The sequence below is a fragment of the Brachyhypopomus gauderio genome, chromosome 2 (assembly GCF_052324685.1).
Source record: "Brachyhypopomus gauderio isolate BG-103 chromosome 2, BGAUD_0.2, whole genome shotgun sequence".
In the NCBI taxonomy this organism is placed as follows: Eukaryota; Metazoa; Chordata; class Actinopteri; order Gymnotiformes; family Hypopomidae; genus Brachyhypopomus; species Brachyhypopomus gauderio.
In genome coordinates, this window is record NC_135212.1 from 38,575,921 (window position 1) to 38,590,119 (window position 14,199).

At 44.7% G+C, this 14,199-nt stretch overlaps 3 protein-coding genes across 3 annotated transcripts; all 3 read right to left on the reverse strand.

Moving 5' to 3' along the window:
* Positions 1-3: 3 nt before the first annotated feature.
* Positions 4-826, reverse strand: LOC143508690 (heat shock 70 kDa protein-like). Its single transcript, XM_076997351.1, has one exon. It carries the CDS (start codon positions 742-744, stop codon positions 4-6), a length of 741 nt encoding a protein of 246 aa, XP_076853466.1. The 5' UTR covers positions 745-826.
* Positions 827-4,279: 3,453 nt separating this feature from the next.
* On the reverse strand, positions 4,280-6,954 carry LOC143503364 (heat shock 70 kDa protein-like). Its single transcript, XM_076995659.1, has one exon. The coding sequence runs from the start codon at positions 6,512-6,514 to the stop codon at positions 4,583-4,585; it is 1,932 nt and encodes a 643-aa protein (XP_076851774.1). The 5' UTR covers positions 6,515-6,954; the 3' UTR covers positions 4,280-4,582.
* Positions 6,955-10,051: 3,097 nt separating this feature from the next.
* LOC143503380 (heat shock 70 kDa protein-like) lies at positions 10,052-12,722 on the reverse strand. The gene has a single exon (XM_076995660.1). The coding sequence runs from the start codon at positions 12,281-12,283 to the stop codon at positions 10,352-10,354; it is 1,932 nt and encodes a 643-aa protein (XP_076851775.1). The 5' UTR covers positions 12,284-12,722; the 3' UTR covers positions 10,052-10,351.
* Positions 12,723-14,199: the final 1,477 nt, after the last annotated feature.

Here is a 14,199-nt window from a genome sequence, read left to right on the forward strand (position 1 = left end):
CTCTTAACTCTTCCACAAAGTGTTGACCAGGCGGTTGTCAAAGTCCTCCCCACCCAGGTGAGTGTCTCCTGCTGTGGCTTTCACCTCAAAGATGCCATCTTCAATAGTCAGGATGGACACATCGAACGTACCTCCTCCCAGGTCAAAGATCAGAACATTGCGCTCTCCTCGCTTGCCTTTGTCGAGGCCGTAGGCGATGGCTGCGGCTGTGGGCTCGTTGATGATCCTTAGGACGTTCAGCCCAGCGATCACACCGGCGTCTTTGGTGGCCTGCCTCTGAGAGTCGTTGAAGTAGGCAGGTACAGTAATAACGGCATCGGTTACCTTCTGACCCAGATAAGCCTCAGCAATTTCCTTCATTTTCACCAGTACCATGGAGGAGATCTCTTCAGGGTAAAATGACTTCTTCTCTCCTTTGTACTCGACCTGAACCTTTGGCTTGCCTCCATCACTGATGACTTGGAAGGACCAGTGCTTCATGTCAGACTGCACGACCGGATCGTCGAACTTCCGGCCAATCAGCCTCTTGGCGTCAAACACCGTGTTGTTGGGGTTCATGGCCACTTGATTCTTTGCAGCATCTCCAATGAGCCTCTCTGTGTCTGTGAAGGCCACGTAGCTGGGTGTGGTCCTGTTGCCCTGGTCATTAGCAATGATCTCCACTTTTCCATGCTGAAACACCCCCACACAGGAGTAAGTGGTGCCCAGGTCAATCCCAATAGCAGCTCCTTTAGCAGATGGCATCTTGACTGTTTGTGGTCACTATCTACAATTACACATATGAAAACAATGGCATCAATTAAGACAAATGCATTGAAACTAGTTATAAAACATTACAGTAAGTACTGTTTTAGAATCTACTTTCATTCACTAGGTATTTAACATCAGCAGGCTATTGCTTACTGCTATTTTAAAAGTGGTGTAGCACATAACATAGAAGTAAATAAAGTTATAACACATTAACAGTAAGTACTGTTTTAGAATTTACTTTCATTCACTAGGTATTTAACATCAGCAGGCTGTTCCTTACTGCTATTTTATAAAAGTGGCCCAGCACATAACATGGAAATGAATAAAATTAAAGGCACTTACATTCAAGAAGGTTCAGAATTATCTGAAGATTGCGCCACAGTTAAAGCCGTAGGTTTATTCCTCCTCGTTCGTGAGTTTATCACCGCTCCGTCAACGCTGTGCTTCCCACGAACTGCCGCTCGTGCTTTATATTGAAGTAGTCAACGCCCCCAGTCGCCTCGCGACGCTTCTGGAGATTTCTCCACGTTTGCGCGAGCTACCCAACCGGTAGCAGCCCGTCCAACAATACTGATGTGTATGAGAATGAATCAGTCCTTAAAGAAACCAATTCGCATATAAGCATACTGGAAGAGTTTTGGAAAGCTACAATTCCAATAAACAGGTAAAGAAGTGGTAACGTTTTTATTAATGGGATCCATATGCGAAAAGGGGAACAAGCATATATATATAGGTTCATATTTTACTTTTGAAAATTAGTTCAGCCTTCCTATCCAAAATTGTCTGTCTCTCACATTTAAAGACAACAAAATACGATATGTGGTTCAGTGAATCAGTTTAGAAAAAGTTTTCATTAAACCTGGATTTTTACATAGATTGGACAGATTTTACTTATATACGACAAGCTTAACCTAGAACATTCAGGAAAAAGCTAGAAAGGTCCTGAACCTCCCCCGTGCTCTCTCCGTAGAATGGTATGTTCTCGAGTCTGCGGTGGGAGGGCCGAATCAGCTTTATTCTAACTTGTTGGATTCGCACGAGCGTTGGAGAAACCGCTAGAAACGTCTGGAGGAGAATGATGGGCACTAGTGTTGCTGGGATATGTGTAAAATCAGATGGTTTATAACGTAGAAAAATGGAACGGGTGAAAACAGTGAGAGAACACTGTGGGTCATATTAAAGGGGAAACACATTCACACGGCACACCAAACAAAGGCACGTGGCCACGGGGGCGAGAAGGGTCCGTCTGCACTCCGCCCTTCGCCACGGCTCGCCCCCTCTCCGGTGAAGCTGAACCGTGGGGTCGTGCCGACAATCTCCTGTGCATGCAGTTCTGGAGATACACAAGCAGGATTGAATGGATTCTTATAGTTACATGTGGGTTGTTCAGTATAGCTACTATATTATAGTATAGCTCATTCTGTATGTTCCTGCTTTTGCTAGGTCAGCTGCTCCATAATACCGAGACTACGGAACTGTTATGAGTTGCTCCGGAGAAGGGGGAATGGTTTGTGTGTTGCACATAAATACACAGATTGTTGTACAGTTGGCTAACCAACAGACAGGCTTGTTTCTGGAAAGAATGAAAGCGGAAAAGATCAAATGTTTATAAGCGTAGTGGTCCTTCAGCTTATTCTTATACACCAGTATTCCACAATCTCCTAAAATTCTTCCAAAAAAGCGCAGAAATCTGGTGCTACGTTAGCTAAGCTAGCTAATCTAGATAGCTTTGCTAGTCCCGTCAGATGTATGAGGCATCAGTTGTTCTCTGCATTTCTCATGGACACCCCAGAGAGTGTTAATGCTGATCCCGCTAGGTAGGGAAGGGAGCAGGGCAAACGGTAGCTACTTCTGTACATCTATCGTCCGGTCCATCCTCAAGTTATCCGTAAACATCTGGTTTGGTTTCACCACCTCACAAGAACGAGCCAAAGTCTAGCGCGCAATCAGGACAACGGAGGGGGTCATCAGTGCTTCAGGACATCTACAACAGCAGGGCGATTAAGCGGACTGGCAAAATGACAACCGACCCCTTTCATCCTGGAAACCCCCCTGTTCCAGCCACTAACGTCTTCTTCCCTCTGGTGGAATATTCATGGACATTTAAATCAGCACAACCAGATATGCGAACAGCTCCCCCAACCCCCCCTCCCCAGAGCTGTAGGGCTCATCAACCACAGTGGTCACTGCCCTTTAAACTTGAAACCTTAAACTAACCAAATAACTCCCGTTACTGTTGTACAGCAACTTCCCTGTAACTTATGCGTATTTGCACATCTGTATGAATGTAGCATTTTTTGCAAACGCTCATATTTTGTCATTTGTATGTAACAGTTTTTTATGAATGTGTCTACATGTTAAACATGCATATGTACAGATGTTCAGCTATTGGTTTCCATCCATGACTCTTTACTGTTCTTATTCTTTGATCTTGAGATTTGTCGTTTTATTTTCCCTTAGTTAAAATGCCTGTTAACAGTCTGTGTGCTTCTCACTTCTGTTTGGTAAGTAACATACTTGTTTGCACTCATCAAGACAAATTGCTTGTATGGGAAACAGTCTCGGTCTAAATAAAGTTTCTGATCTGAGCTGTCTGGCTGACTGAACTGTCACTGGTGCCAGTTGGGGGATTATTTATATGTCCTTAGGTAGCAGTAAGTACTGGTCACCAGTTGAGGAATCAAAGCAGATTTTGGTGAGCATGTTTCACTTGACATATAAGTAACTAAATAGATATGGAAAGCAATGATTAGTTTACGGAGGCATTGCTGGTTGTGAGCACATTATTGTGCTGATGAAAACGGTTAAGATCCAGTACAGAACAGCCCAGTGTTGAACTTTCCCTGATCATATAAGTTTTAGTTCAGTTGTGGATAAATGTCCAAGTCAGTCAGATGCTGCACAGTAGACAGAACTCGTAGACGAACACTGACCTCTGCTGTCCACTCTGACAGCCTTTCAATAGTTCATTTTTGCCATTTATTTACTTTCTAGGACTGAAGCCCTCAAAAGTCACACACTGATGTATTAATTGATATGCAGCTTAAAGACAGCCATTGGCTAAAAGCAGCTGTAAAGAAGTGCAGTTTTGAAATGTAATGAACAAACTAAATCGCTTTTTGTAGCATTAGGAAGAATCCTTGGGAGGAGCAGAACTCCAAAGCAACCCTTCCTCCTTGGGACATGCTGCATAGCAGCATTAATAAAGCAACCAGTCAGAACAGATCATAACCTGGAAACATTTGTGCGGTTTTCTTTCTCTGACAGTTCTAGTATTTGGGAAGGCCCTTAAAGAGCAGAACTGTGCAGAGTAGCTAATCATGAAAGCACCAATTGGCCAGCAGGTGTGTGTAAAGGCTCGAGAATCTTACCAAGGAGAAATCAGCCTTTCACCTCATAACCCTGAGAAGGGTTTTGTTTCCTTACTTTTACATCTTATATGTTCATGATTATAAGATAAATTACATTATGGACTGCCAATAACACAAAGGTAAGATGTTTTGTTCATAAAAGTTTATTAACAATAAATATAAAAATATCCATCCATCCATCCATCCATCCAATAAATATAAAAATATTTTAGATCAATATTTACAACATACAGTAGGTGTAATTTCCTTTTTGTGCAAAGTTTCATTAGTAAAACAGTTAAAATCTCACATGTTGACAGTACATTAACATTTTCAACCTTGTAGTACATTGAACAATGGCAAATAAAGTTATTTTGATCCATATGAATGAATCATCCGCATGCCATGAAGGAGCAACACTTTTCCAGATGGTAAACTAATTCTAAAAGAGCAATTTGAGTCCACATAAGAAGTCCATTTCTCTAATCGACCTCTTCAATCGTGGGCCCCTGGGCACTGGCCCCTGAGGCAGCACGGGCCTGGGCTCCACAGCCTCCAGCTGGCATGCCTCCCTGGTAGAGTTTGGTGATGATGGGGTTACACACCTTCTCCAGCTCCTTCAGCTGATGCTCATACTCCTCTTTTTCAGCCAGCTGGTTGTTCTCCAGCCACGAGATGGCCTGGTTGCACCTCTCCACGAGTTTCTTCTGGTCATCCTCACTGATCTTGCCTTTCATCTTCTCATCCTCTACACTGCTCTTCATGTTAAAGGCGTAGGACTCAAGGGCATTCTTAGCAGCAATCTTCTCTCTCTGGAGGTCGTCCTCTGCTTTATACTTGTCTGCTTCCTGCACCATCCTCTCAATCTCCTCCTTGCTCAGCCTGCCCTTATCATTGGTGATGGTGATTTTATTCGCTTTGCCAGTGCTTTTGTCCACCGCAGACACATTCAGAATCCCATTGGCGTCAATGTCAAAAGTCACCTCAATCTGAGGAACTCCTCGAGGTGCAGGTGGGATGCCCGACAGCTCAAACTTCCCCAGCAGGTTGTTGTCTTTTGTCATGGCTCTCTCACCTTCAAACACTTGGATCAGAACGCCGGGCTGGTTGTCTGCGTATGTGCTGAAGGTCTGGGTCTGCTTGGTTGGGATGGTGGTGTTGCGTTTGATGAGTGCGGTCATGACTCCACCTGCTGTCTCAATGCCCAGGGACAGCGGGGCCACATCCAACAGCAACAGATCCTGGACATTTCCAGACGTGTCGCCCATTAAGATGGCAGCCTGAACAGCTGCACCGTAAGCCACTGCCTCATCTGGATTGATGCTCTTGTTCAGCTCTCTGCCATTGAAGAAATCCTGCAGAAGCTTCTGGATCTTGGGGATTCTCGTTGAACCTCCGACCAAGACAACGTCATGGATCTGGGACTTGTCCATTTTGGCATCTCTCAGGGCTTTCTCCACAGGCTCCAGTGTTCCCCTGAACAGGTCAGAGCACAGCTCCTCAAAGCGTGCTCTGGTAATAGAAGTGTAAAAGTCAGTGCCCTCGTACAGGGAGTCGATCTCAATGCTGGCCTGAGAGCTGGAGGACAGGGTTCTCTTGGCTCTCTCACAGGCTGTGCGCAGCCTCCTCAGTGCACGCTTGTTCTGGCTCATGTCCTTCTTGTGCTTCCTCTTAAACTCTTCCACAAAGTGGTTGACCAGGCGGTTGTCAAAGTCCTCCCCACCCAGGTGAGTGTCTCCTGCTGTGGCTTTCACCTCAAAGATGCCATCTTCAATAGTCAGGATGGACACATCGAACGTACCTCCTCCCAGGTCAAAGATCAGAACATTGCGCTCTCCTCGCTTGCCTTTGTCGAGGCCGTAGGCGATGGCTGCGGCTGTGGGCTCGTTGATGATCCTTAGGACGTTCAGCCCAGCGATCACACCGGCGTCTTTGGTGGCCTGCCTCTGAGAGTCGTTGAAGTAGGCAGGTACAGTAATAACGGCATCGGTTACCTTCTGACCCAGATAAGCCTCAGCAATTTCCTTCATTTTCACCAGTACCATGGAGGAGATCTCTTCAGGGTAAAATGACTTCTTCTCTCCTTTGTACTCGACCTGAACCTTTGGCTTGCCTCCATCACTGATGACTTGGAAGGACCAGTGCTTCATGTCAGACTGCACGACCGGATCGTCGAACTTCCGGCCAATCAGCCTCTTGGCGTCAAACACCGTGTTGTTGGGGTTCATGGCCACTTGATTCTTTGCAGCATCTCCAATGAGCCTCTCTGTGTCTGTGAAGGCCACGTAGCTGGGTGTGGTCCTGTTGCCCTGGTCATTAGCAATGATCTCCACTTTTCCATGCTGAAACACCCCCACACAGGAGTAAGTGGTGCCCAGGTCAATCCCAATAGCAGCTCCTTTAGCAGATGGCATCTTGACTGTTTGTGGTCACTATCTACAATTACACATATGAAAACAATGGCATCAATTAAGACAAATGCATTGAAACTAGTTATAAAACATTAACAGTAAGTACTGTTTTAGAATCTACTTTCATTCACTAGGTATTTAACATCAGCAGGCTATTGCTTACTGCTATTTTAAAAGTGGTGTAGCACATAACATAGAAGTAAATAAAGTTATAACACATTAACAGTAAGTACTGTTTTAGAATTTACTTTCATTCACTAGGTATTTAACATCAGCAGGCTGTTCCTTACTGCTATTTTATAAAAGTGGCCCAGCACATAACATGGAAATGAATAAAATTAAAGGCACTTACATTCAAGAAGGTTCAGAATTATCTGAAGATTGCGCCACAGTTAAAGCCGTAGGTTTATTCCTCCTCGTTCGTGAGTTTATCACCGCTCCGTCAACGCTGTGCTTCCCACGAACTGCCGCTCGTGCTTTATATTGAAGTAGTCAACGCCCCCAGTCGCCTCGCGACGCTTCTGGAGATTTCTCCACGTTTGCGCGAGCTACCCAACCGGTAGCAGCCCGTCCAACAATACTGATGTGTATGAGAATGAATCAGTCCTTAAAGAAACCAATTCGCATATAAGCATACTGGAAGAGTTTTGGAAAGCTACAATTCCAATAAACAGGTAAAGAAGTGGTAACGTTTTTATTAATGGGATCCATATGCGAAAAGGGGAACAAGCATATATATATAGGTTCATATTTTACTTTTGAAAATTAGTTCAGCCTTCCTATCCAAAATTGTCTGTCTCTCACATTTAAAGACAACAAAATACGATATGTGGTTCAGTGAATCAGTTTAGAAAAAGTTTTCATTAAACCTGGATTTTTACATAGATTGGACAGATTTTACTTATATACGACAAGCTTAACCTAGAACATTCAGGAAAAAGCTAGAAAGGTCCTGAACCTCCCCCGTGCTCTCTCCGTAGAATGGTATGTTCTCGAGTCTGCGGTGGGAGGGCCGAATCAGCTTTATTCTAACTTGTTGGATTCGCACGAGCGTTGGAGAAACCGCTAGAAACGTCTGGAGGAGAATGATGGGCACTAGTGTTGCTGGGATATGTGTAAAATCAGATGGTTTATAACGTAGAAAAATGGAACGGGTGAAAACAGTGAGAGAACACTGTGGGTCATATTAAAGGGGAAACACATTCACACGGCACACCAAACAAAGGCACGTGGCCACGGGGGCGAGAAGGGTCCGTCTGCACTCCGCCCTTCGCCACGGCTCGCCCCCTCTCCGGTGAAGCTGAACCGTGGGGTCGTGCCGACAATCTCCTGTGCATGCAGTTCTGGAGATACACAAGCAGGATTGAATGGATTCTTATAGTTACATGTGGGTTGTTCAGTATAGCTACTATATTATAGTATAGCTCATTCTGTATGTTCCTGCTTTTGCTAGGTCAGCTGCTCCATAATACCGAGACTACGGAACTGTTATGAGTTGCTCCGGAGAAGGGGGAATGGTTTGTGTGTTGCACATAAATACACAGATTGTTGTACAGTTGGCTAACCAACAGACAGGCTTGTTTCTGGAAAGAATGAAAGCGGAAAAGATCAAATGTTTATAAGCGTAGTGGTCCTTCAGCTTATTCTTATACACCAGTATTCCACAATCTCCTAAAATTCTTCCAAAAAAGCGCAGAAATCTGGTGCTACGTTAGCTAAGCTAGCTAATCTAGATAGCTTTGCTAGTCCCGTCAGATGTATGAGGCATCAGTTGTTCTCTGCATTTCTCATGGACACCCCAGAGAGTGTTAATGCTGATCCCGCTAGGTAGGGAAGGGAGCAGGGCAAACGGTAGCTACTTCTGTACATCTATCGTCCGGTCCATCCTCAAGTTATCCGTAAACATCTGGTTTGGTTTCACCACCTCACAAGAACGAGCCAAAGTCTAGCGCGCAATCAGGACAACGGAGGGGGTCATCAGTGCTTCAGGACATCTACAACAGCAGGGCGATTAAGCGGACTGGCAAAATGACAACCGACCCCTTTCATCCTGGAAACCCCCCTGTTCCAGCCACTAACGTCTTCTTCCCTCTGGTGGAATATTCATGGACATTTAAATCAGCACAACCAGATATGCGAACAGCTCCCCCAACCCCCCCTCCCCAGAGCTGTAGGGCTCATCAACCACAGTGGTCACTGCCCTTTAAACTTGAAACCTTAAACTAACCAAATAACTCCCGTTACTGTTGTACAGCAACTTCCCTGTAACTTATGCGTATTTGCACATCTGTATGAATGTAGCATTTTTTGCAAACGCTCATATTTTGTCATTTGTATGTAACAGTTTTTTATGAATGTGTCTACATGTTAAACATGCATATGTACAGATGTTCAGCTATTGGTTTCCATCCATGACTCTTTACTGTTCTTATTCTTTGATCTTGAGATTTGTCGTTTTATTTTCCCTTAGTTAAAATGCCTGTTAACAGTCTGTGTGCTTCTCACTTCTGTTTGGTAAGTAACATACTTGTTTGCACTCATCAAGACAAATTGCTTGTATGGGAAACAGTCTCGGTCTAAATAAAGTTTCTGATCTGAGCTGTCTGGCTGACTGAACTGTCACTGGTGCCAGTTGGGGGATTATTTATATGTCCTTAGGTAGCAGTAAGTACTGGTCACCAGTTGAGGAATCAAAGCAGATTTTGGTGAGCATGTTTCACTTGACATATAAGTAACTAAATAGATATGGAAAGCAATGATTAGTTTACGGAGGCATTGCTGGTTGTGAGCACATTATTGTGCTGATGAAAACGGTTAAGATCCAGTACAGAACAGCCCAGTGTTGAACTTTCCCTGATCATATAAGTTTTAGTTCAGTTGTGGATAAATGTCCAAGTCAGTCAGATGCTGGACACAGTAGACAGAACTCGTAGACGAACACTGACCTCTGCTGTCCACTCTGACAGCCTTTCAATAGTTCATTTTTGCCATTTATTTACTTTCTAGGACTGAAGCCCTCAAAAGTCACACACTGATGTATTAATTGATATGCAGCTTAAAGACAGCCATTGGCTAAAAGCAGCTGTAAAGAAGTGCAGTTTTGAAATGTAATGAACAAACTAAATCGCTTTTTGTAGCATTAGGAAGAATCCTTGGGAGGAGCAGAACTCCAAAGCAACCCTTCCTCCTTGGGACATGCTGCATAGCAGCATTAATAAAGCAACCAGTCAGAACAGATCATAACCTGGAAACATTTGTGCGGTTTTCTTTCTCTGACAGTTCTAGTATTTGGGAAGGCCCTTAAAGAGCAGAACTGTGCAGAGTAGCTAATCATGAAAGCACCAATTGGCCAGCAGGTGTGTGTAAAGGCTCGAGAATCTTACCAAGGAGAAATCAGCCTTTCACCTCATAACCCTGAGAAGGGTTTTGTTTCCTTACTTTTACATCTTATATGTTCATGATTATAAGATAAATTACATTATGGACTGCCAATAACACAAAGGTAAGATGTTTTGTTCATAAAAGTTTATTAACAATAAATATAAAAATATCCATCCATCCATCCATCCAATAAATATAAAAATATTTTAGATCAATATTTACAACATACAGTAGGTGTAATTTCCTTTTTGTGCAAAGTTTCATTAGTAAAACAGTTAAAATCTCACATGTTGACAGTACATTAACATTTTCAACCTTGTAGTACATTGAACAATGGCAAATAAAGTTATTTTGATCCATATGAATGAATCATCCGCATGCCATGAAGGAGCAACACTTTTCCAGATGGTAAACTAATTCTAAAAGAGCAATTTGAGTCCACATAAGAAGTCCATTTCTCTAATCGACCTCTTCAATCGTGGGCCCCTGGGCACTGGCCCCTGAGGCAGCACGGGCCTGGGCTCCACAGCCTCCAGCTGGCATGCCTCCCTGGTAGAGTTTGGTGATGATGGGGTTACACACCTTCTCCAGCTCCTTCAGCTGATGCTCATACTCCTCTTTTTCAGCCAGCTGGTTGTTCTCCAGCCACGAGATGGCCTGGTTGCACCTCTCCACGAGTTTCTTCTGGTCATCCTCACTGATCTTGCCTTTCATCTTCTCATCCTCTACACTGCTCTTCATGTTAAAGGCGTAGGACTCAAGGGCATTCTTAGCAGCAATCTTCTCTCTCTGGAGGTCGTCCTCTGCTTTATACTTGTCTGCTTCCTGCACCATCCTCTCAATCTCCTCCTTGCTCAGCCTGCCCTTATCATTGGTGATGGTGATTTTATTCGCTTTGCCAGTGCTTTTGTCCACCGCAGACACATTCAGAATCCCATTGGCGTCAATGTCAAAAGTCACCTCAATCTGAGGAACTCCTCGAGGTGCAGGTGGGATGCCCGACAGCTCAAACTTCCCCAGCAGGTTGTTGTCTTTTGTCATGGCTCTCTCACCTTCAAACACTTGGATCAGAACGCCGGGCTGGTTGTCTGCGTATGTGCTGAAGGTCTGGGTCTGCTTGGTTGGGATGGTGGTGTTGCGTTTGATGAGTGCGGTCATGACTCCACCTGCTGTCTCAATGCCCAGGGACAGCGGGGCCACATCCAACAGCAACAGATCCTGGACATTTCCAGACGTGTCGCCCATTAAGATGGCAGCCTGAACAGCTGCACCGTAAGCCACTGCCTCATCTGGATTGATGCTCTTGTTCAGCTCTCTGCCATTGAAGAAATCCTGCAGAAGCTTCTGGATCTTGGGGATTCTCGTTGAACCTCCGACCAAGACAACGTCATGGATCTGGGACTTGTCCATTTTGGCATCTCTCAGGGCTTTCTCCACAGGCTCCAGTGTTCCCCTGAACAGGTCAGAGCACAGCTCCTCAAAGCGTGCTCTGGTAATAGAAGTGTAAAAGTCAGTGCCCTCGTACAGGGAGTCGATCTCAATGCTGGCCTGAGAGCTGGAGGACAGGGTTCTCTTGGCTCTCTCACAGGCTGTGCGCAGCCTCCTCAGTGCACGCTTGTTCTGGCTCATGTCCTTCTTGTGCTTCCTCTTAAACTCTTCCACAAAGTGGTTGACCAGGCGGTTGTCAAAGTCCTCCCCACCCAGGTGAGTGTCTCCTGCTGTGGCTTTCACCTCAAAGATGCCATCTTCAATAGTCAGGATGGACACATCGAACGTACCTCCTCCCAGGTCAAAGATCAGAACATTGCGCTCTCCTCGCTTGCCTTTGTCGAGGCCGTAGGCGATGGCTGCGGCTGTGGGCTCGTTGATGATCCTTAGGACGTTCAGCCCAGCGATCACACCGGCGTCTTTGGTGGCCTGCCTCTGAGAGTCGTTGAAGTAGGCAGGTACAGTAATAACGGCATCGGTTACCTTCTGACCCAGATAAGCCTCAGCAATTTCCTTCATTTTCACCAGTACCATGGAGGAGATCTCTTCAGGGTAAAAGGACTTCTTCTCTCCTTTGTACTCGACCTGAACCTTTGGCTTGCCTCCATCACTGATGACTTGGAAGGACCAGTGCTTCATGTCAGACTGCACGACCGGATCGTCGAACTTCCGGCCAATCAGCCTCTTGGCGTCAAACACCGTGTTGTTGGGGTTCATGGCCACTTGATTCTTTGCAGCATCTCCAATGAGCCTCTCTGTGTCTGTGAAGGCCACGTAGCTGGGTGTGGTCCTGTTGCCCTGGTCATTAGCAATGATCTCCACTTTTCCATGCTGAAACACCCCCACACAGGAGTAAGTGGTGCCCAGGTCAATCCCAATAGCAGCTCCTTTAGCAGATGGCATCTTGACTGTTTGTGGTCACTATCTACAATTACACATATGAAAACAATGGCATCAATTAAGACAAATGCATTGAAACTAGTTATAAAACATTAACAGTAAGTACTGTTTTAGAATCTACTTTCATTCACTAGGTATTTAACATCAGCAGGCTATTGCTTACTGCTATTTTAAAAGTGGTGTAGCACATAACATAGAAGTAAATAAAGTTATAACACATTAACAGTAAGTACTGTTTTAGAATTTACTTTCATTCACTAGGTATTTAACATCAGCAGGCTGTTCCTTACTGCTATTTTATAAAAGTGGCCCAGCACATAACATGGAAATGAATAAAATTAAAGGCACTTACATTCAAGAAGGTTCAGAATTATCTGAAGATTGCGCCACAGTTAAAGCCGTAGGTTTATTCCTCCTCGTTCGTGAGTTTATCACCGCTCCGTCAACGCTGTGCTTCCCACGAACTGCCGCTCGTGCTTTATATTGAAGTAGTCAACGCCCCCAGTCGCCTCGCGACGCTTCTGGAGATTTCTCCACGTTTGCGCGAGCTACCCAACCGGTAGCAGCCCGTCCAACAATACTGATGTGTATGAGAATGAATCAGTCCTTAAAGAAACCAATTCGCATATAAGCATACTGGAAGAGTTTTGGAAAGCTACAATTCCAATAAACAGGTAAAGAAGTGGTAACGTTTTTATTAATGGGATCCATATGCGAAAAGGGGAACAAGCATATATATATAGGTTCATATTTTACTTTTGAAAATTAGTTCAGCCTTCCTATCCAAAATTGTCTGTCTCTCACATTTAAAGACAACAAAATACGATATGTGGTTCAGTGAATCAGTTTAGAAAAAGTTTTCATTAAACCTGGATTTTTACATAGATTGGACAGATTTTACTTATATACGACAAGCTTAACCTAGAACATTCAGGAAAAAGCTAGAAAGGTCCTGAACCTCCCCCGTGCTCTCTCCGTAGAATGGTATGTTCTCGAGTCTGCGGTGGGAGGGCCGAATCAGCTTTATTCTAACTTGTTGGATTCGCACGAGCGTTGGAGAAACCGCTAGAAACGTCTGGAGGAGAATGATGGGCACTAGTGTTGCTGGGATATGTGTAAAATCAGATGGTTTATAACGTAGAAAAATGGAACGGGTGAAAACAGTGAGAGAACACTGTGGGTCATATTAAAGGGGAAACACATTCACACGGCACACCAAACAAAGGCACGTGGCCACGGGGGCGAGAAGGGTCCGTCTGCACTCCGCCCTTCGCCACGGCTCGCCCCCTCTCCGGTGAAGCTGAACCGTGGGGTCGTGCCGACAATCTCCTGTGCATGCAGTTCTGGAGATACACAAGCAGGATTGAATGGATTCTTATAGTTACATGTGGGTTGTTCAGTATAGCTACTATATTATAGTATAGCTCATTCTGTATGTTCCTGCTTTTGCTAGGTCAGCTGCTCCATAATACCGAGACTACGGAACTGTTATGAGTTGCTCCGGAGAAGGGGGAATGGTTTGTGTGTTGCACATAAATACACAGATTGTTGTACAGTTGGCTAACCAACAGACAGGCTTGTTTCTGGAAAGAATGAAAGCGGAAAAGATCAAATGTTTATAAGCGTAGTGGTCCTTCAGCTTATTCTTATACACCAGTATTCCACAATCTCCTAAAATTCTTCCAAAAAAGCGCAGAAATCTGGTGCTACGTTAGCTAAGCTAGCTAATCTAGATAGCTTTGCTAGTCCCGTCAGATGTATGAGGCATCAGTTGTTCTCTGCATTTCTCATGGACACCCCAGAGAGTGTTAATGCTGATCCCGCTAGGTAGGGAAGGGAGCAGGGCAAACGGTAGCTACTTCTGTACATCTATCGTCCGGTCCATCCTCAAGTTATCCGTAAACATCTGGTTTGGTTTC